Below are 25,744 nucleotides of genomic sequence, written 5' to 3' on the forward strand. Positions count from 1 at the left end.
TTAGCAAAACAGAGATGAGTAGTATCCACAGAAATTACTCAAACTTTGCATTTTGGTTATGCAATTTACACTTTTCAAAACAAGCTCCTCTCATTGTTTTAATACAAAAAAGGATGACTGATGCTTGTTATCATTCTCATTTTAAAGGTGTGCAAACAGAGCTGCAGAACAGACAGCTGGATGTCCCTGTGGCTAGGTGGTGGCTAGAGGTGAAGTTTGTCCTCTAGCTGAGCAGCTGTCCAGGCTCCTGCACTCTTTCTAGCCTTCCATGCAGGCCTGATGGAACTCTCAGAACATTAGTGAATTCTTTCTAAGCATTTCACTAAAAAAAAAAATAGAACAGTATAATCGGGAACATACTTTCCTTAAAGAACAAATACTAGAGATCCCTGCTGGTACAGATTTCTTTATTTTTTTTAATTTCATGAGAAAATGGCCATATTTATTTGGGCTGAATTATATATTTTAATCTAATTTTCTACTTTCATTGTCCAAAGTCTCTTCTAATTGCTGTACAGTCAAGAACCCACACATATACAAATGCACACACACTCACATCACACACATGTATCTCGGGTTTTTTTCAGTAATTTTCTAAAAAAGCTCTCAAACTGCACATTCTCAGGACACTGTGATATTACACAGATAAAGGCAGTAGAGGCTAAATGTGAGGTCATGTTGGTAGTACCTGACATATTGCCCTCAAAATAAGAATTATTGCTGGTGATTATCTGTGGGGCAAGAGGTGGGGAGAGGGGAAAGAGTACCAGTGATATTATGATACACTTGAGAGTTCCTTCTGCCCTAGGGAGAAGATGAAAGTCAATGAGCTAGAGAACCAATGTTTTGTTTTTGTTTTGTTTTTCAGCTGCTACCCAAATTGGTTTCATGATTTCTCATACGTTTATGTCACCTTGCCTCTGGGGCATTTAATACACATTAAAGCAACACAGTCAGCCACAACCTCAACTCTGGACAGACTAGCTCATGGGAATAGACATTATGTTTATAAGAATGAATAACAGATTCCTAAACCATTTTCTAAAATTTTTGATCTTCATAGTCACACATCATCCTAGGAGGGTTGGCTCAGGTTCTAGGCCAAGAGTATTAAAGAGAAAATGGCAGAGGCAGATCTCAGTCAACCCGTCAGACTTACCTTTACCTGATGTTACTGCCTACCAAAAACCAAATTCTAGTTCCCAAGGCTGCACTCTGTGAGGAAAAAAAGGAGTTTAGTGAACACTCCTTGACCCCAGTTAGCTCATACCCTCCTCAAGGAAACAAGACTTTCAGGAATGCAAGAGTGATAAGCCCTATTTCCCTGGCTCACATTCTACTTAGACATTATTGAATATGGCCACAATGGAATTTCCTCTAAGCTAGTAATTCCTAAATTCTAGTCCACCAAACTCCTATTTGCCATTGGTGTAAGTCAGTGCTCCTCAAAATTTGATGTTATCAGTTGCCCAGAGATCATCAACAGGCAGATTCCCATTCAGTAGTTCTGGAGTGGGGATGGGGCTTCTCCGTGTCCAGCAAGGTCTTCCATGAGGCTGCTGCTGTTGGTCCACAGAACACATTATGAATAGTGAAGGCCCAGAGTGAAGTTCATTCATCAGGTGCTCATTCCTTCTCTGCTCTTCCTGCTGATGCCACCACCACCATGCAGCTGGAATGCCCTACTGCTGCCCATCTGTTGATGAAAGAGTGTTTAAGACTGTTCTTCCATCATGCAAGCCTGCTTAGAGTTCATCTGGTCAAACTTAGGCGTTCTTGCTTCCAGTTCTTTTACAAGCCCCCAAAGGATGTATGTCACTTTCAGTTTCCAAGAAACTTGGAATGAGCTTTCCAGAACACACACTTCCTCCACTTCCCTGAATATTCTCCCCAAACTGTGTCAAACACAGTGTATAGAAGGTAACATTAGCCTTATAATTGAATTCATGGCTTCTCATGGACAGACAAGTGGTTTCGATGCAAATAGGAATATAGGATGCTCTCAAGCATCTCAGAGACCCTGAGATGGGTGTGTGTGAATGAGCTTGTTGCCAGGACTCTCACTGCAAAGAGATCAAATAGAAATGGTGTGAGGGAGGCAGGCACAGGGGTCTGTTCCACATGCTGTTGTACTGACTGGTCGCATCAGAATCAGCCGAGAAGCAACCTTCAAACGCACATTTCCAAGGCCTCGTCCCTGGTGAAATGAATTAGCATTCCTGGGGGGAATCTGTACTGTTACAAAGCACAGAGCAGTTAGTGGCTTGCTGTGCTGACGAACAAATATTAAACATCTGCCCATTATCCAGTCACAGAGTTGCTGAGTATCTTTCGGGTCAGGTGTAACACACACAGCTCCTTCCTTCATTCCTCTCCCAGCTCAAAGTAGAAAGTAAACAAACTAGAAATAACTGCACAGGATGAAAGTATTATGAGAGTGGTGAACTCATGATGAAGGAGTAGGTCCTTTATTTATTTATTTATTTATTTATTTATTTATTTATTTATTTATTTTAGGAGTAGGTCCTTTAGATGACCTGATTAGTGATGGTGTCTCTGGGGCAGTGACATTAGGCTGTGACTTGGAGGGATAGGAATTACTGAGCATCATAGTGGTGCTCCAGCAAAGAGCATTATATGTGAACATTCCCCTGGGAAAGAGCCTGCTTTATGAACATCTGTAGATGCTCCCAGACAAACCAAAGAAACAATTACAACTCCCTTCCTTGCAAATTATTCTGCAATTAGGGCTTTTTTCTTTTCTTTTCTTTTTCTTTTTCTTTTTTTTTTTTTTTTAGGTTGCAAAGGCATAAAGACTCCATTTCTGTCAACTTCGGAGCCTGTTCTCATTCTTTGCTTGCTCTACCACTAATGCCAATAACTTGGGTCTCATCAAACATGCCAACGAAGACCTCTACACCACTCCGTGAAGGCTGCATGGAAGGTTGGGGGCCTGAGAGCCCTCTGCAGTGTCCTCAAACCCCTCCTGTCTCTTCTGGTGAAGGTGATCACCAGGATGATGCTCCACATTGCCTGTGTGGGTCTGGCCTGAGCCCCATCTGTAAAACAGGATACAAATGTCTGTCCCAGCATTGATTCCTTAAGGTGCTGTGCCTCATCCATGATAGTTCCTGTTCAATCACAATGTGATTATGGCATCTTGGAAAGTTCCATTCTGAAAGGCAATGAGCGTACCTCAATTTTAAGACTGTCGTTTATCATTTTTTTTTTCTTTTCTTTCTTTCTTTCTTTCTTTCTTTCTTTCTTTCTTTCTTTCTTTCTTTCTTTCTTTCTTTCTCTAATTTATTGTCAAATTGGCTAACATACAGTGTATCCAGTGTGCTCTTGGTTTTGGGGGTAGATTCCCGTGGTTCATTGCTTACGTGTAACACCCAGTGCTCATCCCAACAAGTGCCCTCCTCAATGTCCATCACCCACGTTCCTCTATCATTTGTCATTTTTAATTAATGGGGGCATTATAAGCCAATATCCCAGGTGTTATGCATGCTGCCAGGGACTGGCTATTTGAGAAACTGCCAAAGAGGGACTTCCTAATCAAACTTGCACACCCTCAGGGCAGCTGATTTCAGTGTTAGGAGGAAAGCTATCTTATTGAGCAAATGTGTGAAGGGGCAACTTCACTTGTGAGACTCTTAACTACGTCTATTTTAGGTAGCTTAGGAAAGGGGCCGGAAATTCCCAGGTCACATGGGGCTGGGTCTGCATGGGGACAGGCAAGCATAGGCAGTTCCATGGGAATTGGCCTCAAAGGTCAGACCTGTCAGGCAGTCCTGATTTTAGCACTTTCTTCCTTTTCTCTACTCCAGGGTCACAGCTTCTCAAAGACACTTCAACTGATTAAGGCAGGCAGGCGTTCCAATGGACATCTGGGATGTTTGTGATCTGTCGCTTTCCCCAATAAAGACCTCTTCAGGAGGTGGCCTCTCTTTCAAGCTTTTCTTGAACGCGCACCTGAATCTGGGCATTTCTGAGGCTGAGCTTCAGCCGCTTTACTGTGCTCCTGCAACACTTTACTTGCTCAGAGTGGTGGAGGGTTCATCAATGAATAAGACAGGTCCCTCCCTGCCCTCCAAACAAAAAAAATCAATAGGTATCCAACCAGCAATAAAAGAAGAAAGACTGCGATAACTATAATAATACAGATCAAAAGGAAGTGCTTTTTTATTAAATGGGCTGTATTAGTTTCCCATGGAGGCTGCAAATTTAGTGGCTTAAAACAACAGAAATTTATTCTCTCACAAGAGGCCAGAAATCTGAAATGAGTCTTTCAGGGCTAAGATCAAGGTGTCAGAAGGGCTGTGTTTCTTCTGGAGGCTCTGGGGAGGATCAGGCAGTCCTTGACTCACCACTCAAATCTTTGCCTCTGTGGTTACATTACATGCCTCTTCCGTTTGTGAAATCTCCCTGCCTCCCTCCTGCAAGCATACGTGTAATTGCATTTATCCACTAGGATAAAGCTAAGATGGTTGCTCTATGTCAAGAGCCTTAATATAATCACACCTGCAAAGTCCCTTATTGCCATTAAAGGTAATATTCAGATTCTGAGGATTAGCACATGGATATCTGAGGTGGGGTCATTCATTATTCAGCCCACCATGAGTCCCACTCTTATTTATTCTTTCACTCCCATCCCCAACCAAATGGTCTACAGCTGTGATGTCCAATGCGGTAGCCACTTATTGCTGGTCACAATATTGGTAGTCACGTGTGGCTACTGAGCGTTTGAAACATGGCTTGTTTGGATTGAAATGTGCTTTACATGTAAAATACCCACTAGATTATCAAGTCTTACGACAAAAAATGCAAGGTATTTCACTAACAATTTTTATGTTCATTATATGTTGAATAACATTTTGAATATATTAGATTAAGTGAAATATATTAAAATTAGTATCACCTGTTTCTTTTTGCTTTGTGCAACTACTAGAAAATTTAAAATTATATCTGTGGCATGCATTTGTGGTTTGTGATATATTTCTCTTGGACAGCGCTCTACACCATCTACAAGAGTAATTCTCAAACGGCTGCCTAGCAGCACCACGTGGGGAGTTTTACAAAACCCCAATAGGCAGGCTGCACCCCAGACTTATTAAATCAGAAATCTCTAGGGAGGGGCCCAGGCATTGGTATGTATTGAACTCCCCAGGTGACTCTAATATGCAGCCAAAGTTGAGAATCTGTGGGGAAGACACCCAGAGGAGGGCTAAGATTGGAAATGGCATTAATGGTCCAGGGACTATCAAATGGATCTATTCATTTTCTTTACAAACAATCAGAAATAGGGGCTCCTGAAGTATCCCCTGCTTTTTGTTTTCCTCCATGAGACACATGCCCCACCACACCCACAGAAAGCTGTTGGGGGAGGGGACAGAGCAGCCGTTTTCATGACTCAGAACACTCTTGGGATCTCAACACTCTGAGGGTCAGGCTGGCTGGACCTCTCTCCCTTGGGTGCTTCTGGCAGTTAAATCAACCCTCCCTTGGCAGTTTCTGCCATCGTAGCTGACAGAACAAGATACAGTAAAGGCCAGCAAGCTCCTAAATGTTCGGTTTGTGGGGCTGGACCGAGGCAAAGCACCTTCACAGAGGCTCACAGTGACAGTGTGTTTTGCAGGCATCCATCAGTAATATCCACCACCACCAGAGGCTCCTGTTACTGCTGGGATTCCCAGCTACTTCCCATTTCCACACAATGATCGTGTTCTCTGGATCTGGACTCAGAATTAGATCACCAAGCAAAAATCCAGTGCACTACATTGAGTCTCAAAGTATTCCCTGGGAAATTGGTTCTTAGTGGAGCAAGATGGGATGTTTCAGTAGCTTCCTGTTACCTGACAAAACACAGATTCGAAGAGATAAACCGCAGCCTTGTTCATGCAATACGGTTACTTATGTCTGGCATCATCAATGAATAAACCCATCACCTGAGAGCATCTTACAGCTATTTGAGGCTAACTCATTAAAACATGATATTATTCTACATTTAGGCAATTTAAAAGAATTTTCTGAACTGCATAGCACTCATGTGACTTCCAAAATAGCATACACTAAACGGTAATTAATATTTTCAAAAGGAAGAGGTCTTATATATGTGATGCAGGTGATGAGGCTTTCCAAACAAGGGGGATAAAAGAATTGAACAAAGGCCTTGAGCAAGCTTGTTTCCCTCCCCCTTCCCTCTTTTACTGAATGCTGACTCTAGGGTGGGAAGTGGGGCTTGTCTTCATGGAGTTTAGGAGCTACTAGGGGGAGAAGACCTCAAAGTAAAGGAGAAAGAGAGAAAACATTATAAGGTCTATGACTGGAGACAAGACCTCCCTTCTCCTACTTCCCCTCCTTTCTGTTTTCTGGATATATGTATATATATTTATGTATACATGTGTATATGTATGTATATTTGTATACATGTGTATATATGTATATATGTATATGCATGTATGTACGTGTATATGTATGTGTGTATCAGGTAACTTACAAAAGTACATAAGGAACAAGATAGAAGAAATTAAGAGGGAGAAATTTGGAAGTAAGAAAATGATAGAAGTCAGGTTAGTCAACAAATCATATTCCTTAAGTCTTATCTAAATTGCTGAGGGTGGGCCACCAATTTATATCTGACTTCCCAGCAGCCAATGCAAAGAGAAACGCACACCAGTTGCATAATTCACAGTGTCTGTGAGATTGAGACTAATGGGTCCCAAGTAACCCCATGGATTAGGGTGCCACATCATAACAAGGCATATGGTATATACGCAGCAATGTCCTCGACAGCATTTCTAATTGCATCAAGAAGTTTCATAGGGTGTGACATAAGTTCATAGGGTTTGGAGAAAGTGAAAAAGAGATTACATTAAATTCTAGCTGGAGCTAAACTATTCTGTTGGGATTGGCTGGTTAATATGAGCTTCCGCCTATAATTTCCTGTAGTTCCATATTCTGTTTTAGGTGCTAGGTTAGAGGTATGCACTGGAGATTATGGGAGTGGAGAGGAATACTGCCTTCTGCCTTTATCAGAGAATGGGCTGATGCCAGGGATCTGGAGGAGATGATGCCAGTAGAAGTATCCAGTGGGAGTTGTCCAGAGGGAAGAGGCATTCCAAGCATGAGAGAATAGCATCAGGGGGCACAGAGGGATGGAGAGTGCTGGTAGGATCTATGGGCAGTTTGGCACTGATGAAGTCTGAGATATGAGGCAAGGTATGATGGGGGTGGAGGCAAGGGCCAGACTGTGCCCATCTTATGTACTCTACTAAGGAATATGGCTTCGTTCTATGGAGAGGTACTGAGATGCCACTGAAGAGATTTAGGTAGCGGAGGTATATCTGCTAACTATTGCATTAATGCCACATAATGTATCTCATCAAAACCCCATGGCTTAAATAACAGTTATATATTCTTGCACACTGATGCAAGGGTTTGTGATGGGAGGGAGGCTCTACATCAGGGTGCAGGTCTATAAAATGCCTGGGGTGGCACTGGCTGGGGCCCAGACTGAAGGAACAGCAGCTACCCAAAGTTAGTTCTTCTGTCAGTAACCTGTGGAAGTACAGGGCGATGAGGGGACAAACAGAAGGCATACCCCTCAGATACACCCACATTCCATTAGCAAAGCAAGCCCACGGTCAAGCACAATATCCCTGGGGCCGGAAGATAAACTCTACCCGCTCGGTGGGAGCTACCACAAAGTCACATGTGGTATGAATTACACTGGGAGGCTGTGAAGAACTATGAGTAATGATTCAATCTATGTTAGGGGCGAAGCAAGTGGACTTCACTTTGTAGATAGTTTACTTAGGCAGCTGTGTGGAAATCAGTTTTCAGAGAGGTGATACTGGCATCAGGGGGTCCAGTGAGAAGGGTCAGGTGAGACCTAGTGAGGCGATAGTGAGTGGTGATGGAACAGAGGTAATTCAAAACAACAGAGGAGATAAAGCCATCAGGGCTTAAGGACTTACAGCCATTTAGGGCTGGGTTTTAGATTCCTCCATTTACTGTACCCAGGGTCTACTGCTGAGACTGCAGGCAAAACTGTTTCTATCACATATCTGTTTTCTTATTGAAACAACTCTGATTTTACTTGTGGCATTAATGTGCCTACCTTTAAAAGTGTTTCCTAGTTTCCCTTGCAGGTGGGAGGTGGTTACATGGCAAGCCCTGGCTATTAGGATATAAATGAGATTCATTGGGTCGTATTACTAGGAAAACACTTTATTTTTTTTAATTAATTAATATTTCTTTTTAAAGTTTATTTATTTATTCTGAGAGAAAGAGTATGCACAAGTAGAGGAGGGGCAGAGAGGAGAGACAATCACAAGCAGGCTCGGTGACAAAAGCACAGAGCCCGATATGGGGCTCAAACTCATGAGCCATGAAATCATGACCTGAGCTGAGATCGAGTCAGATGGTTAGCTCACTGAGCCACTCAGGTGCCCTAGGAAAACCTTTTAAGGGAGCACGTGTACTGTTGCCGTTTGCTCATATCTTTGGCCTGCCCCAAATGTAGAAGGATGGCCGGCGCTCCAGCAGCCATCTTGTTGCCAGGAGGCAACCATACTAAGGATGGCTGAGCAGAGAGGAGTCTTTTTGATGATATAAGGACAACATACCAACCCTCAACCGAATGTCAGTTATGTGAGAGAAAATAAGTGCCTTCTTTGAGTGACTGTTTTTTGAGTTTTCTGTTTTTAGCAGCCAAGTTCCTGATACCACACAGGACATTAACAACATGAAGCAACATTATTCATTCAATTACTATCCTGAGTCCATGACCAAAATTAGAAACAATAAAACTTCACCAAGGTGATATAGCCCGATAGTTAAGTAGCTGCTAGTGCATATACATTTGTGGTGAAAATTTTCTTTGGTTTCTTGCTTCCTTGATCTCTCAACATAGGTCCGGTCACTCCTTCCAGCCATCTAGATCTGCCTTTGAATAGCCGCATAGGTGTTAAATGTCTGAGAGAGTTAGTGGTGAAGGGTGCTGGTTGTTTGCTTTTGAAACAGGACTCTTAAAGAACAAACCTGATGGAGGAAAAAAAAAAACAAAACCAAAACCAAAAAAACAAAAAAAACCACACAGATGTGGTGGGTGGCTCCCATTTCCAGAAGGTGGGCTGCCCAAATTATCAACCAAGTAGCATTTCTGTAGGTAACTTGATAAAGCACTTCATGTACATTATCTTATTAGCTGCCTGAGGCCCAATAAGGTTAGATGATTTGTTCAAGAAGAATTAACCAGTGACAGAGACAGGACTCATATTTTTCTGACTTGCATTTCTTCCTCTGTGCCAAAAGAAGTCTCAGGACCTGTGTTGAGGAAAGCCTTCTGTGTACATGAGAGAAGGGGAGGGATCAAAGCCAAATTTCAATCAATGTAGTTAAACCCAAGGAAGACTTTATGCAAGATTATTGTAATAGGAAAGGGAGAGAGAGAGAGAGAGGGAGAGAGAGAGAGAGAGAGAGAGAGATGGCGCCTGAACTCCACTCCTCTGGCATAAGAGGCAAGAGGGTTTTTCAGCCCTGGGGTGGGCTACTGGGAAAGTACTGGAGGACACTATCAGTGGGCCAGGGAAGGGAAAGTTGAGTTGGTCGGTATGATTAGACCATTGATGTTTGCTGATTGGCGCTTAGTGAAGTTAGGCTTCTCTCCTTTAAGAGAGATGGGGGGGGGGGGGGAGCGCTATTTTCCTTGATTATTACATTTCCCAGGATGGCTCCCAGGTCCTGGAGAAGGACATTCCTGGGTGGTGAAACTGGGAGGTGATTTACATCTCAAAGCAGCAGAGAAAGAATTCACAAGGTAAGTGCTATAAGAAAAGGGAGGTCAGGGACCTACATTCTGGAAGAAACAGGTCTAAAGTGTAATCAAGCTAAGGGGAACTTTAAGACCCTCTTCTAGCACCACCTTCCTTTGCTCTGCAGGAAGCTAAATCTCAGAAGTTCCCATGTGATTTTTAAAAGGTGGCAGTTTTATAAAGGAACACACAGTGACCTGTTGGTGGAGGGTCTCAGATTTAAAGCCTCAACCCACCAGGTGGTTATTCCCTCCGCACCCAGGCTTACCAAAGCCCTGTGGGGGTAGTCCCTATGGTTTTCTGGCTCTGTCTCCATCCTGGAGGAGAAAGTATTCATCTAAAATGACATGCCTGGGACCCAATGCATCCACTTCTCAAGGCAAAAAAAAACAAAAAACAAAAAACCGAAACAAACCCAAAACCAAAAACAAAACCAAAAATCACTTGCTTTCAGCTTAGGTTCCATTCCATGCAACAAGAGGGTAGAATAGGGGAGTGGGGGTGGGAAGGGGAATTTTGTAGCCCAAAGATTTGACCGGGGGACACAGAATACCCCCTTCTCAAAATTACCATCACAAAAAGCCAAACCAGTAAGAACTGACAGCCCGCTGCAGGAGGAAAATGGAAATCTCCTTGCCAGGCAGTTCGGGCTGCCCTGAGGGGCTGTCCTTTGCTCAGATGGGAGGTGATTGTGCAGACCTTAAAATCCAGGGCTAGGGAAACAGGAGGGGAAGGTATTTTAATTTCCAGTTAAGGCTTTTATGTTTTTCAAATAAAACTTTAAAAGATCCAATACCATCCCCTGAAGCTTCTTCACAAAGTAGTGGATTTTCAGAAAAGACAAAGGCCTGGGGTGGGCGTGGGTGGTCCCTAAAGAGCAGTGCCCCAAGCCTTTCTTTCCCCTTTTCAGAGCACTGGGATTTTCTTAAAGCTTCCTTTCCCATCCTACCCATCTCCCACCTTCCCACACCCCCCACCCCCGCTCTTTCTTTCTTTCTTTCTTTCTTTCTTTCTTTCTTTCTCTTGCCATTGACCTCTTCTTCCATTCTCCAAAGTAGAAACAGACGGTAAGGTGCTCCTGTCTCTCTTCCCTGACCTCCAGTCCTTGGAAATACCACGCGTCTCTCATTTTGGCCCCCTGTTGTTTCTCTTGCCTGGTGACAAGCCTGGCGCTCAGGGGGCGGAGGAAGGAGCTCCTTCCACCACATGGTGGCGCGCGCGAGCCTGCCAGAGCCCGGGTGGCACAGCTTCTCACGCGTCTCCCGCATCTCGCCCCACCCGCGCCCCGGCGCTGGAGGAGCCGCGCCCCCGGCCTTCCCCGGCGGGATAGCGGGGAGCGCGCCTCGGGAGCCCGGGAGGCGATCTAGCAGCAGCTGCGTCCGGCCCGCGCGGGAGGTGCGGCTGGCTGCAGATGGCCCCGGCTGCAGGCTTCTCCTGCTGCGGGTCCAGCCTTTACCTCGGCGTGGCTCGGCTCGGCTCTGCAAATCCCAGGCTTTCCCGAGCAGCCTAAGGAGCGGCGGCGGGCGCAGCGAAGGCGGCGAGAGGAGCGCGGCAGGCCAGCCGCGCTGAGCCTTCGGGCAGCAGCGGCGGCGTCGCTCGAGCAACCCAGGAGGCGCCGCGGATCCCGGAGCGCCCTAACTCCCCCAGGAGCGCCGTGTAGACGGAGCTGCAGCTGGGCAAGGGGGAGGAAAGTGCGCGCGTGTGTGCGAGAGTGTGGGGGGCGACGGTCTCGAATCCCGGCGGAGGAGAGGGCAGGGGAGTCGGGGCGCGGTCCCTCGGCGTCCCCGCCGCTCGCCGAGGTTTTCCTGCGGCGGCGCCCGCTCCCCGGCGCCCCTCACCATGGACTTGCGCCGAGTTGGGACGCGCCTAGGCAGCAGAGCGCGGGTGACTGCCCGGCCCTGGGGGTGCGCGGGCGCGCGCGCCGGGATGGCGAGGTAGGATGGCCGCTCAGCGCGACCCCTGCCGCCCCAACCCAGCGGCCGCCGGGCGGTGCAGCTGACTCGCCGGAGCGCACAGGGGTGTGGGCGGAGGCGGCCCCGCCGCGCCCGCGCCTTCGGGAGTCGCTTTGCCTCTTCCACCCACTCGCACCTGCCACCGCGCGGATACCATGTCGAAGGCGGCCGGAGGCACAGCGGCGACGGCGGCGGCGGAAAGTTGTCCCCCAGCCTCTGCGGGCCCGTCCGCCGCCGCCGCCGTGGAGGACCTGTCCAAAGTGTCGGACGAGGAGCTGCTGCAGTGGAGCAAGGAGGAGCTGATCCGCAGCCTGCGGCGCGCCGAGGCCGAGAAGGTGAGCGCGATGCTGGACCACAGCAACCTCATCCGCGAGGTGAACCGTCGCCTGCAGCTGCACCTCGGCGAGATCCGCGGGCTCAAGGTGAGCGCGGGGCCGGGCAGGGAGCCGGGCGCCCCGGGGAGGTGGGTCCAGGCAAACTTTCCCTCCCTCCGTCAACAGGTGATCCTCCCCATTCTCCTGGTCAGCACCCCCTGCTCCCCATCCCCAGCCCTTTGGAAACTTTTCCAAACTTTGGAAGCGACTGGTCTCCCCTTCCCTATATAGGGCGAGCCAGTGTCGAGCTCTCACTTGACCTCTGTGGCAGGAGTGGGCGCCGAGGATGCTTAAAAGTAGGGAGGGAGGTGATGGGCATGCAAACCTTTATTTTCCTAGGAAGCCTGGAAAATCAGTGGTTTGGGGAGCCGGGTCACAGTAGGCAAGGGAAAAGGTGAGCGAGGGAGCGAGTCCAGGGCATCTTTGTCCTTGGGAGTCAGCGGTACGGATGCTCAGGAACCACGACTTCTCCAGCAGATGAGGAAAGGGCGCCAATGCTGGGGAGGACTGGCGGGGTGCCTGGGGAAAAGTCGCAGGCGCCACCTTCGGAGCTGGCGTGTGTCATCCAGTGCAGAGGAGCTTAAGCTCTGTCTTCTCATTTTCTACCTGCTCCGGTGCTTTCCTTCCTCTCAGTTTAGATGGCGTCATCCGGGGTCCTGTCCCCCATCCCCCCCCCCCGACTTTGATTATAATTTCATCTAGCATTGAAGGGGACAAGGGGATTTGAAAGGTACCACCCCAAGTGTCAGCCAATGATGTTTTCTTTTTGAAGTAGCCTTCTTTCTTTGCTATTAGGAAAAAAATAATAATAAAATAAAAAAGCAAGAAAAGAACACCAAAACCCCACCAACTTCTTTTCTCCTTGGAGAGCTCTGAGTGTGACAGCAGTGTGCTGGCCAGCCTGGCTGCGGGAGACCCTTGGCCGGGATCCGCCCTGCCAGGGAGCATCGCAAACTTCCTCTCCTCGATGCTTGCACTGGTGCCTCCTGGTATTCCTTCCTCTCATTGTTCAGCTTTTGTTTATAGGAAGCCTGACACAAACGAAAACACTACAGGGACGCCAGGGAGAAAATTCCTGCAGGCACATGCTGTTCTTGTCCCCTTTCCACTCCCACCCCACTTCTCGGGCAGTAGACACTTTCCTAATTACCTCAGGGCTCCAGCTCTGGGATTCTGGGGCCAAAAGGAGTGCAGGGGGCCGATCCCAGATGCTTACCTGGGTGCTGGGCCCGGTGCAGGTGGAGATGGCCTTCTTCCTGGGCCCCAAGTCACTGTCCTATATCCCTAGAGTGGGTGCAGTTAGGAAAATCCCACAGTCAGAAAAATCCCAAGGCTTACACTCTCCTTTGGTTTAATTCATCACTAATGGAGTATTTATTAAGCACCAGACCACACTCTTGGGGGATTAGATGCAGGCTAGCGTGGTGGGAATATCATCTCAGAGGTGGGTGTGCATCCAGAATCCTCATCTGCCAGGACGGTGAGCTTGAGTAGTTAATTTATCAGAACCTCATTTCATTCATCAATAAACTGCAAGTGATAATAACCATCTCCTAGGGGGTTGTGACAATACGTTATGATGATGTAGGGGAAGTTTTACTGGACTTGACTACAAAAATGGTAGATACTGTCATCAGGAAAGGGCATGTGAATGTGTAGCCACGCATCTCCAGGGTTGGGTTTCTTAGGCAAAGCTGGACAAAGGTATAGTTCATAACTCTCCAATTTAATCTGATTCCATGGTTTGAACTATAATGTAACTTGGAAGAGTTTTTAATTAAGTAATTAATCAATTAATTTCCTAAAGATTTGAATAGTATGGCGCATTGACATAATAACTCAGAAATACTTGTAGGTTCTTTTGGGTTGTATGGATTGCCTGTGTGTGTGTGTGTGTGTGTGTGTGTGTGTGTGTGTGTGTGTTGGGGGGTGTGCTATGTGTGAGTGGTGGGGGATCCTGGTTTTCATTCTAGTAGCCTCATTTAGAAAAATACCTATTAGGCCAGTTAAAGGCAGTTTCATCCCACCCTCCTGGTGGTCTAGATTCATGACCTGGCTCAAAAAGGCTTTCCTGTGCATCTCCTTATCAAGTTCAGAGAGATGGGGCTGGTTACTTTCTGAACATCCCTGACACCCTAGTGATCCATTAATGTGTTTGCCCGAGTAAATGATATGTGCACTCATTTATTTCAGCTTAACTAGAAGGAAGGATTTTTGGTTTTGTTTTTGGCTCTGATGGTTTGGGTTCTCAGTTGAGGACTGTAAATTTAGGGTAATTAAGGCCACAACCCTTCTTTTTTTTTATGCTCCTATCTGTGATCCGCTTTTGCAATTGCATCTAAATATTTTCAAGGCTACTAGATGATACTGCAGCTATAGAGATAGGGAGATGCGAGCACTCATTCTTTTCCTTTGAGGGGCATGAGACTGGGTCCAACCAAGCACTGGCTGACTTGTTTGTGTTTAAACATTTAAGAGGCAGAGCAGGATGGGGCAGCGGAAGGATGAAGGATTTGGAGTCTGACATCTTGGGCACCTGTTAACTTCTCCGAACCTCAGTTTTCTCATCTGCTAAATGGGGATGTTAACTCCACAAAAGGTTTGTCAAGGATTAAATGATACATAGATGAGGTTAAATAGCTTTCTCAAGGTCACATAGATATAAAATGTTTAAAATAGGCTGGCTTTCTTTTCTTTGGGCGAGTTGACATTATGTAGTTAGAGCATGTGATCCTGAAAGGGGTGAAGAAAGGAGATTTTGGTTCTGATGTTATAAGGAATTGGATTCTGAGAACCATATCTATGCACTGCTGTGCACATACCAACACTCAGCTTGCTCTGACTTGGGGTTTCAGGGGACAGGGGGCAGATCTGGGGGCACTGAATCTGTAGATTTGTTATCTGCATCACATAAATGTTCCTCTTTGCTCCCCAACGTACCAATCCCCCTCCCTGTAATGAAGAAAAATAACAGATTAGAACAATTCTTTCACCAAAGATATAGTACTTGAGAGTCTTATGTTTGAAACTTTGAGTGCTATGCCGTAAGGTGGGTTTAATCTTTTAAAAGTCCACTTTAGATAGATGGATAACATCTTGTGGCCAGTGGCAATGTTAAAAGGACACTTCGTGTTTTGAAAAAGAAAGCCCAGATCTTAATGTGGCAGATTTGAAGAAGCTGGCTTATAAGATTATTATCGAATTGGTTGCTTAGCTATTCCACAGAAGGAAAAGGAAATAGCTCAAAATTGTATTCCCAAGACTATTATTTACTCTTGGAAGAAGGAGTGCTGATAAAGAAAATGAAATGGGCCAATACCCCTTCTACCCCAACTGGAATTCTGGGCAGTATATGCCATACTCCATTTGGAAAGGCATTAACTCTATGAAGCTCATGGTAACATAGGTCCTGTTTATTTCCCAGTTCTGGAGAAATCAGGAGTAGTTGTGTGTAGTCAAAAGGAAGTATTTGCAGTTGGAAGTTCATTTGGAAATGGAAAAGAACATGGCTTGAACTGCCTATGAAATGCCAGGATTCAACTAAATGTAGAATAATTTTTGAAGCTTAGAAAGATTAATTTTTTAGTGTTCTTTTCTCTGAATATCCACAGCTTCTGATTTACCTTAAAGCATCAGTGTCAACAGATCATTTATTCCCTTAAAACCATAGACTCCAACCTCTCAGGGGCTTACTGAAACAAGAATAAGAAATCCTTTCTCAGTAGCTAGGGCTATATCCTGTTTTGGCCACTGACCTAGGGCTTTAAAAGGTTGGTCAGTCCATAAACATATATTGTTTCCTGTACGCAAGGCACCATGCCAGGCATGTCAACTACACACACAAAAAAGACTTTGGAATGGACTCCGTCCCCCCAGAAGCTAAGACATCTACACTTGAAGAAAAAAATGATGATGCCCAGTAAGTTCTCCAGCTAGTGTCTTACAGGCAGTAAGCAGTGGGTGGGAAAGTTACTTCGTTCATTCATGTATGCCTGTTGCTGCTGCAAGCAGTGGCTGTTCTAGTGCGAGGGGAGACTTATCAGAGTAATCTCTTCTCTTAGGCAAGTTCATATGTGGAGAAGTTAGATATAATCAGGGTTCATAATTAGCTGATGTAGGTGGAGCTAAAGGTGGAAAGGTGAGAGGAAGCCTTCCCGGCTTGGCCAAAGGGTTTATTCATTTTCCTGGTGAAGGGGAAGTGCTGGGCTGCCGCAGGAGAGACATAACATTAAGGGGGTGATTTTGAAGAGCAGTCTGGCCAAGGAGAGCTTGGATCCGGTGGGCGAGGAAAGCTCGAGGATGGGGCGGACCAAGGCAGGGAGGCCAGGTGGAGGTGTTTGGAAACGGCCAGGCCTGAGGTCAGAAAGTGGCAGTGAGAAGCGAAAGAAGAGACGGGCATCAGAAACACGGAGGCAGAGTAGTCAGGATGCCAAGAGTTAGAATCAGAGTTGGAACCACGCTGCAACAAGATCCTTTTCTTCCTCAGGCTTTGAAAATGACTCCCATCTTAGACCTCGAGACTGTTAGGAGGTGCAGGGTGTGGCTGTTTTATAGTTTATTTTCTCACAAGTAGCAGGCGAGCTGTTGGAGCGAATCTGAGTTTAAGGGGATTGAGTGCCCACTCTGAGTGCCTCTAGTTCTGGGTTGGGTGACCAAGTCACAAGACCAGGGGTCTTCCGGCTTTGTAAAGCAGGGGAGATCTTAGGTAGCAGCCCCGTAACTGCCCCCGGTCCATTGCCACCAAACCAATAAGTGTAATAAGTGCCACAGAGGTGAAATCGAAGAGGTGATGGTAATGTACAAGGTGACCTCCTTTAGATAGGGGGGTTGTGGTCAGGGACGGCTTCTTTGGGGAAGTGACTTATGAAGTGAGACCTTTAGGTTGTACAGAAGGTTAGGGGAGTACATTCCAAGTGAAAGAGGGGAAGGGCTTGTTCCTTGGGCCCTGAAACTGGGCCATTGTTGGTGTGGCTCAGTGCATGATGTGGGGGTGGGGGGTAGGTCTCACCCCCTCCGCTGCTGCCATGTGTGCAAGCCGCCATCATCTCCCTCTACCCGGACTAGCCTGGTGGCCTCCTCGTGATCTCTCCTGGCTTTTACCTTATCTTGTTTCCCTTTCTTCTATCCACCGCCCACCTCCATCAGTCTGTTTTCTGTACTGAACTATGGTGGTTCTTTACAAAATGAACCCTATCATGTCACTCCTATCCTCAGGTCTCCAACAATCCAGAGTCCTCGTGGCTGCCAAGGCCCAGCATTACCCAGCCGCAACACTCACCCCCTTGGGCCTCATCTCTCTCACCTCCTCTCCCAGCTCTGCCCCCTCGCTCCCTGTGCTTTAGGCACACTGGCCTCACTGTGACGTCAGCCACATGTGTCTCAGGGCAAATACTTGCCCTTCTCTCTGCCTGGGATCATTTTCCCTCAAACATTTGCTCCATCATTTCACCCAGGTCTTTGCTCAAATGTTCTCCTTTGTTGGTGAGGTGCCTTCTCTTAAAGAATAGTATTCTTTAGCCTAGTTTAGTTTTCTGCCCAGCACTTATCACGACATGGTATTGTGCTCTATACTGGCCTTTTGCCAGTCTTTCCCACCAGAATGAAATCTGACATTTGACATCCACCATGGGATGTCAAAGTCTTTGCTGCAGCCACTGATACGTCCCTAGCACCTGGACTGATACCTGGCACATAATAGATGCTTACTAGACACTTGTGACTGAATGAGTGGACCACCATTTTTGCAGGAGAAATAGACCGGGTTAGGAGGATTGGGGGTCTTGGGAGACTTGGATTTTGCACTTTATCCTAAGGGCAGTGAGGTGCTTTTAAGCATGTTATGTATGGGAGTGACAAGACGAGCAAAATGTCAGAGGTAAGGTCCAAAAGACCCATTTAGCTCAGAAGTGAAAGGTGAGGGAGAAGGAGAAGCTGGCATGACCACAGTTCTTAGAAAGGGCAGCAGGATGGGTGGAGGTGGCATTTGCTGAGAGGTGCAATTTGGGGAGGAGAGCTTGGCTATGACACAAGAGCTTGGTGTTGCTTGTGTTTCATGTGGAATGCCTGGGAGACATGCAGTGGGTACAGGAAGTAGGGCTTGGGGGTGCAGGATGGAAATGCCACTAGAGGGCAATTGTGCTGGTCCCCTGAGGGAATGGGCCCATTCCTCCCATGTCAAGGGCTGAACACCAGGCAGTGCATATTTGTGCTGATGGAAGGCCTGTTGCCTCAGAGCTTTTAAGCATTTGACAGCTCACAGCAGCCATTTTCTTCCTTGACAGCAGTACAGGGGGTCCTTGGTTTTTACTAGTTTCTTGTTAATTAACTGACTGCTCCCTAAATACTGACGGGATGGCCTTGGGCAAGTGAAGCTTAGTGAGGGCCAGTCGCCCCCTCTGTAAACGAACCATAATAATCATTATCGCCCCAAGTGTTTGGTGACAATTTGATGACAGGATGCAAGTAAGCATTGGGCAGGGGGCATAACCCATGCCCGTTATTGTTATTTTTATGCAAGGCTACAGGTCATCAGCTTCCTCTCCTCTTCTCACCTCCTCCCCTAACATCACAGAGAATCGCCAATTCCAGTCTCCCTCCCAGCAGGTCTGAGCCTGATGATGCCTCAGATGTGCACCTCCCTTGAATGGTTGTGTCTCTCTCTTCAGGATATCAACCAGAAGCTCCAGGAGGACAACCAGGAGCTGAGAGACCTCTGCTGTTTCCTGGACGATGACCGGCAGAAAGGCAAAAGGGTGTCCCGGGAGTGGCAGAGACTGGGCCGCTACACGGCTGGGGTGATGCACAAGGAAGTGGCCTTATACCTGCAGAAGCTGAAGGAGCTGGAGGTGAAGCAGGAGGAGGTGGTGAAGGAGAACATGGAGCTCAAAGAGCTCTGCGTGCTGCTGGACGAGGAAAAGGGCGCGGGCTGCGCGGGCAGCCGCTGCTCCATCGACAGCCAGGCCAGCCTGTGCCAGCTCACCGCCTCCACCGCGCCGTACGTGCGGGATGTGGGCGACGGCAGCAGCACCTCCAGCACCGGCAGCACCGACAGCCCCGACCACCACAAGCAGCACGCGAGCAGCGGCAGCCCGGAGCACCTGCAGAAGCCCCGGGGCGAGGGCAGCCCAGAGCACTCCAAGCACAGGAGCACCAGCCCCGAGCATCTCCAGAAACCCAGAGCCTCCGGCACCGCGGATCACCCAAAAGCACTCAAAGGACCCAGCCCCGAGCACCACAAACCCTTGTGCAAGGGCAGCCCCGAACAGCAAAGGCACCCACACCCCGGGAGCAGCCCCGAGACGCTGCCCAAGCATGTGCTGAGCGGGAGCCCGGAACACTTTCAGAAGCACAGGCCTGGGGGCAGCCCTGAACATGCCAGGCACAGCGGAGGGAGCCCCGAACATCTTCAGAAACACGCCCTCGGTGGGAGCCTGGAGCATCTACCCAGACCCAGGGGCACCAGCCCCGAGCACCTCAAACAGCATTATGGGGGGAGCCCTGATCACAAACATGTGGGCGGAGGCAGCGGCGGAGGCAGCAGGGAGGGCACCCTCCGAAGGCAGGCGCAGGAGGACGTGTCACCCCATCACCGGAGTGTCTACAGTGGCATGAACGGTGGGTCAGTACGTGCCGGGGAGCTGCCTTGGCTGGGACAGCTCAGTAGAGAGTTATGAACCGTGAAGGGCTTTCCAGCCACATTAGGAAGTGCAGGCGCTGGACGGGGATGGGCTGGGGAGAGGAGTCTCGCTGTCTTTCTTCCCTTCCATTTGTTGTAGTTTGTACAGTTATCAGTCAAATAAGCCTGGAGAAGAACAGAGGATGAGGAGTTAGGGCAAGGAGAGGAATAATAATTCCATGGGACCCTGAGTGGTCAGGAGGAGATGTGTGCCTATTGAAGATAAACAGAGAACCAAGCTAAGGTTCTTCCATCTTGAACTTGAATGTTTTTCTGGTTGTGTGCAGTTTCCTACTGGGGTTCTCATCCAGCCGCTGACCCAGAGTGGTTTTGAATCCAGTTAACAGCTTATGTGCATAAATAAATGAGTATTTATTATGAAAAACAATAACATTGAAAAAGAAATACAGTGTCCCCAAACAGGCTTGGGGCCATGTTTTCTGAATGCCTATAGATCTTACTTTACCTGGAGAATTTTTTTCCTGTTGGTTGCATGAGAAACACATCAAATGATTTCCCTCCATGCTCTAAAATCTCCCACCCCCGCCAGACTCCCCTAAACGTACTTTGAATAGCATGCTCTTTTACACTGTGAGGTGGCCTCCCCAATTTTTTAAACGTTCCTCTTTAAAAGGTACTGATGTATTTAGACTCCCCTTTGGTTTTCAAAGTGTAACATCCACTGCATTTGCAGAGGTGGCTCTAAACCTGACCCTAAACCTTTTTGGAAGAGGTTTCATTTTCTGCATCTTGGTTGCAGAATCACTTTGAATTCCAGAGAGGAAAAAAAAAATCGTTTCTGAAAACAAACACACAAACAAATAAAACCAAAATGTCCTCCCAATCCTTTTATGTTACTTATGGTTGAGTTAGAACTAAAATGTTTGGTTTTATAAACTGTGGGGTTTTTTTCATCCAAAATACCTGAGGTTTTTTGCTTTATTTGAAAGCTGCTACAGAGTCTCCGTGCAGTGAGCTCTGAGCAGTGGTGGACGTGGCCAATGCTAGCAGTGACATGAAGAGGTAAATTTTCAATACTGTACCTGGGGATTTACCTGTTGGATCCCATTTTATCCTAATCCTTTTCTCCTAGTGCTGAAAATTGAGTCCTGAAGCTTGGCTTCTAATGCATCCAGTGTTCTTTTAAGTGCAAATGGAATGGAAAGCGTGGGGAAGATGAAATGCTGCTGCTTTCTGGGTTGGGTTGTAAGGTGGAAGCTGGGAGAAGCCACCTCTGGGTGCTGAGGCCTCCTGGCTGGCCGGCCAGGGCTCTTACTCTGTAAGTTGCGCCTTCCCCTCACTCTTTCCAGGACCGACCCAGATGCTGCCCTGATTGTTGTGGGCAGCCTCGGCTGTGCACTTCTCACAAGAGATGAAAGTCATTTAAAAAGATATCTTAGTTGTGTTACCGTGGTGAGGTGAGCCATTGGCCAGGAAGCTTGTCTTCAGGGAGTAATGGGTTAATGGGAAGGTCAAGTTAATGGCTTTTCCGTTTCTCAATTACTTTTTAATGAGCATGAGAAGTAAACATGTGCACTATTTTAGGGAAACTCTGTATCTTGACCCTCTCCCCCCCCCCCCCCCCAATTACTTGGGGGCAGGTAGTTCACTTAGGAAACAATTCTTTTCTTTCCCAGTGTGCTCTTTTAAATAAAGAATTCCTCTAGTTTAATGAAGGCACGATTTAACTCACAAGAAGAGGTTTCAGGTGCAATTTTTAAGCAATGCCTTGCATAAAGTAAGGTATATTTCTAGATGTGGATGACATCACACCATGGTTTATTATTGCCTGGATTCAGATAAACTTCATGGTCCGGCAAATGATTTTTAATATTTAACCATTTTATTTAGTTAAAAATTTGATGTGACATAGATGCAGTATTTAGAGTAACACTGTATTTAATTCTTATGTTTACTTCAGGTTTTCTCATTCTTATGTGAGTTATCTTCTGACAATTGATATCCTTACCAAAGTATATTTGTAGTGCATTTGCATTGCATTTTTATTTCAATAATTAGTTGGAAAATAAGTGGCACATTGAGATGTTTATGGATCGTCAGCCTATAAACTTGGGCATTGGTAGCTTGAATTTATCCTGCTGTTACAAATTAATTTTTGATATGGATGGTAAGACATGACTTTTCATATTCTTAATCCCTGCACACTTTGGTTGAATCATTGGCATAGAAACAAGTAGGAACCATTCACAAGATAAATCCCAAATTGCAGATCTGCTGAGTCATTTATAGAGTCATTCTGTTTGGAGTTGGTGTGAGATAATGAGTGTTTTGGGTGAGCACTTGTGATGAGGTTCTGGGGTGGTGGGGAGTTCCCCAGCCAAGGGCCAAGAAAGAATTCTTGAAGACATCTTTGGTGCAAAAAGGGGATTTTATTAAAGCACAGGGACAGGGCCCGTGGGCAAGAAAGAGCTGCACTGGAGTTGTGAAGAGTGACTGGTTATTATACTATGGAGTTGGAGACGGAAAGGCAAATGGAAAATTTCCAAAGAGATATTCGTATGCTAAAGAAGACTCAAGGATACTGGAGGCCTAGCTATTGTCAAGCTAAGGTTGTTTTTCCCTCTAGCAAAACATTAACATTAAGACAGTAGGGAGTTCCTGGAGCAATGTTCTACTCTATATTTGCCTCAAGTATTTGCTGCAGGTTATAAAGAAATATAATTTTACCTGTCATTTCCTTCTTGCCTTTGTTCCCCAAATCACTATGGAAAGGTGATGTGAGGGCTCCTGGAAACTGAGTCTACAGGTTTCTGGAGATTAGACTATTGATAAGATTGCCTTTTTTCTTGTAATTTACTAAGATATTTGTAAACTGATGGAGACCCATGTCCTGCATGACTGTGATCTTTATCAGTTAACCATTTGTTTTCTTTCCTTTCCTTTGTTCTTGGGCAGCCAGGACTGCCTGAGGAATATCACACATATGCCACCTGGGGGGAGGGATGTGCTAACTTGCACTCTGCCTTTAGCCTGCATTATGCTCCTTTATCACTTGCATGTTTTTGAAGAAAAAGTAGTAGGTGAAAGCAGGTGGGAAGTGTGTCTTCATTATGGCAGAATGAAACCGAAATGAAACATAATGCAGAATGTTGTCCTACTTGTAACCTTCCCTCCAAAAGACACACATACACGTGCTAATGGAACATCAGTGAAAACAATTACTGTACTGTTTTATTTAACAGTGCCTTGGACGTCTTTACATCTTATTACAAACTCAGTGAACCCAGTAGTTGATGAACTTGGTATCCAAGAGGTTCCTTTGGTTAAGACAATTAATTTAAATTCCAACTGGATTCAAAAATGAATTTTGGGGATTTTTCCTCTCTTAAAATTATCCAAGACTATATAGCCGTGTTTAAATTAGATGATTGAAAAACAACAAAAGCAAAGACAAAAAAATACCTCATGAATGCATTTACTTTTTTAGAAGTTCTTTATTATTCAACTGTTTCTTTTCAATTTGCAGAGAATTCCATGCACAAAGAGGAAGTAGATTCAACACGATTACATGTAGACATTAAGGCATTTGTCTATTCATTTGGGTTATTTGCTGTGTACCAGATTTGTAATTAAAGTAATTGTAGAGCCACTTTTATCTAGACCTGTACACACATGGATAGCCTTCTTGCGAATGGGGGCGTTCACTTCCCTGATCCCATTGAAATCCAAGGTTGGGTGTCAAACTTTCTTAGGTGAAAATGTTCCCTTCCACAATGAAACCAAGTGGTTTTGCTTCCAGTTATCAGCTGGCAGATCTTTGCTTTTGAATAGGTAGTTTCTTGGCCTAAGTCATGGTTGTTGTGGATGATTCAGGGTCCTTCCAGCAATAGCTGTTTGTTGTTGACTTTCCAGGCAAAGATGATTCTGATGCTCAGAAGCCCATACAAGTAGTTCACCTCTTGGGCATTATGAATTCAGCTGAAAAAGTAATAAAGATAGTTTTATTTTAATTCTAGGGGCATGTATTGCTGGTTATCAACAACTGAGAAGGAATGAAGAATCGGTCCTCTGTTGTTTACTGTCTTCTAAAAAAATTGCATAATTATCCTGGTGGGTCTTGTTTACTTTGTGGTCTTAGGGCACATTTCAGTGAACAGTACTCATGCTCTCCTTCAACAACAGCCTGGTCAATGAGAGCACCCCCAAGGAAACTGTTCATTTGTGTTGGGCAGGGTCCATTTAGAACTACCCTCAGCCTTGCTGGATGGAGAGTCAGGGTTGTGGTCTCCCTCCTGAAACCTTCTTAAGGGCATCCTAACTTCTTTTGTGAGGATATCTCTAGAGAGAGAGAGCAGACTATTTCTCCCTGTTTCTCCACCAGTTCTTTCTCTAGAGCAGGGCTTCTCAACAGCGATACCATTCACATTGGGACCCCGGATCATTCCTTGTTGCAGTGGGCTGTCTTCTGTATTTCAGGAGGTTTAGCAGCCTTCTGGGCTCTACCCACAAGCATCCCCCTGTCATGACAGTCAAAGAAGTCTCCAGACCCCGGGGGATAGGGAGTCAGTCAAATTGCCCCTGATTCAAAACCACTCCTTCAGAGAAAGCAGTGTTTTTCAATCTAGCCGCAGATTACAATCACTGTGGTAGCTTTGCAAAATTACCAGTGCATGGGCCCCACTTCCACATGCATATTGAATTGGTCTGCCCTGTGTCTGGGTACATTGCAAGAAGAGCTTCTCAGGTGATTCTAATGAGTAGACCAGGTGAAAACCATTGCCCTGGGCGAGTGTGTGTTGTATAAGAGGGGTGTGTGAGTGTGAGTGTGGGAGTCAAAGTGAGAATGAGAGAGAGCGAGAGAAGTGATGAAGAGCTCAAGTTTTTTGGGAATAAGAAAGTTAGCATCTTTCCTTCCTTTGTTGAATTTGGGGATTGAGAAGGACTGACCCCAGCCGGTTCTGTAAAACTTCATCCCCTCCACTCTCAAGGTTCTCAGGTATGGTTGGGGTATGGGTTGAAAATTGGTGGTTCTGGTGGATGAGATTATTAGGTTAGTTTGGGGAGACTCTGGCATCTGAGTAGTTCAGAACCACTTTTTAAAGCCTTCACATCCAAACTGAAAGAGAAGCACATGGATTTCTAACCCTTGTATAGTGGAAGCCGATGGTGCATGTAGATCACGCAATGCCTGCAGTGCTAATGAATATTTCCCACCGAGACTGCTGCATTTCACATCTCCTAGCTCATAAGTTTTACTCTGAGTTTTCAGATTTCTCCTTATTCTCTGTTGAGGTTATTAATGAGCAAACGAAAAACGCTGATAACACAGAATGACCTTGTCTATGAGGGGTAAGATAACCTGTGTGTGGAAGAGGACAGCAGGAATCCTCTGAAGCAAGGTTGTCTGTAAATTAAGTAGTGGTGCACTATGGCATGAGTAATTGCTCTCATAAATCTTTTATTTTGCTTAGAAAAAGTTAGAACATCATTTATGAATGAATTTGGACAATAGAAATTGTCTCTTGGGAGAAAAATTTCAACAGTTACAGAATACCAACAACGGATTTTAATTTAGGATCTCTGAATGTATTTTCTATTGTGTGAACTAGCATGTAGGTGGATAAAGGAGTAGATGAGGTTTTTTGATCTTTAAGCTTTAGGTATGGTAATTTGGTAGCCTCCTACACATTTCGATAAGACAATAGTTTAAGAAGTTTTGAAAAATAGAATCAATTATCATACTATACTTGTGTGTGCAAAGCTTAGTGCGTTTTTCATGAGAATACGTTTTGATTTAGTGACAGAGAAAGCTTGGTTTTGGAAATCTAGTTTAAGAAATTGCTGAGAGGCAGGTTATTATTGGAAAACCTAGAAAGGTATTTTCTAGTAGAATTTAAGGTTTTTAACTCCATTGGCAATAATAAAGTCATAGAAGTTCTTTAGATCTAGGGCACCATTTTTCTTTCC

The 25,744-nt window shown here is 45.9% G+C and overlaps 1 protein-coding gene across 10 annotated transcripts in view; it reads left to right on the plus strand.

Moving 5' to 3' along the window:
* Positions 1-25,744, plus strand: part of CCDC85A (coiled-coil domain containing 85A) — a 267,807-nt gene that overhangs the window by 54,370 nt on the left and 187,693 nt on the right. For 5 of the 10 annotated variants that reach the window (XM_042932325.1, XM_042932320.1, XM_042932321.1 and 2 more), the window contains exons 1-2: positions 11,808-12,189; positions 18,807-19,755. The exons of 1 other annotated variant lie outside the window; for it this stretch is intronic. In XM_042932325.1, coding sequence (XP_042788259.1) covers positions 11,923-12,189; positions 18,807-19,755 — 1,216 coding nt within the window. In that variant the 5' untranslated portion in view covers positions 11,808-11,922. Of the gene's footprint in view, positions 1-2,798; positions 3,209-11,807; positions 12,190-18,806; positions 19,756-25,744 lie in introns of those variants that run through there. 4 more of the 10 variants (XR_006200685.1, XR_006200683.1, XR_006200682.1 and 1 more) reach the window with 1 other exon arrangement.

This window comes from Panthera leo, chromosome A3 (assembly GCF_018350215.1).
Source record: "Panthera leo isolate Ple1 chromosome A3, P.leo_Ple1_pat1.1, whole genome shotgun sequence".
Taxonomy (NCBI): domain Eukaryota; kingdom Metazoa; phylum Chordata; class Mammalia; order Carnivora; family Felidae; genus Panthera; species Panthera leo.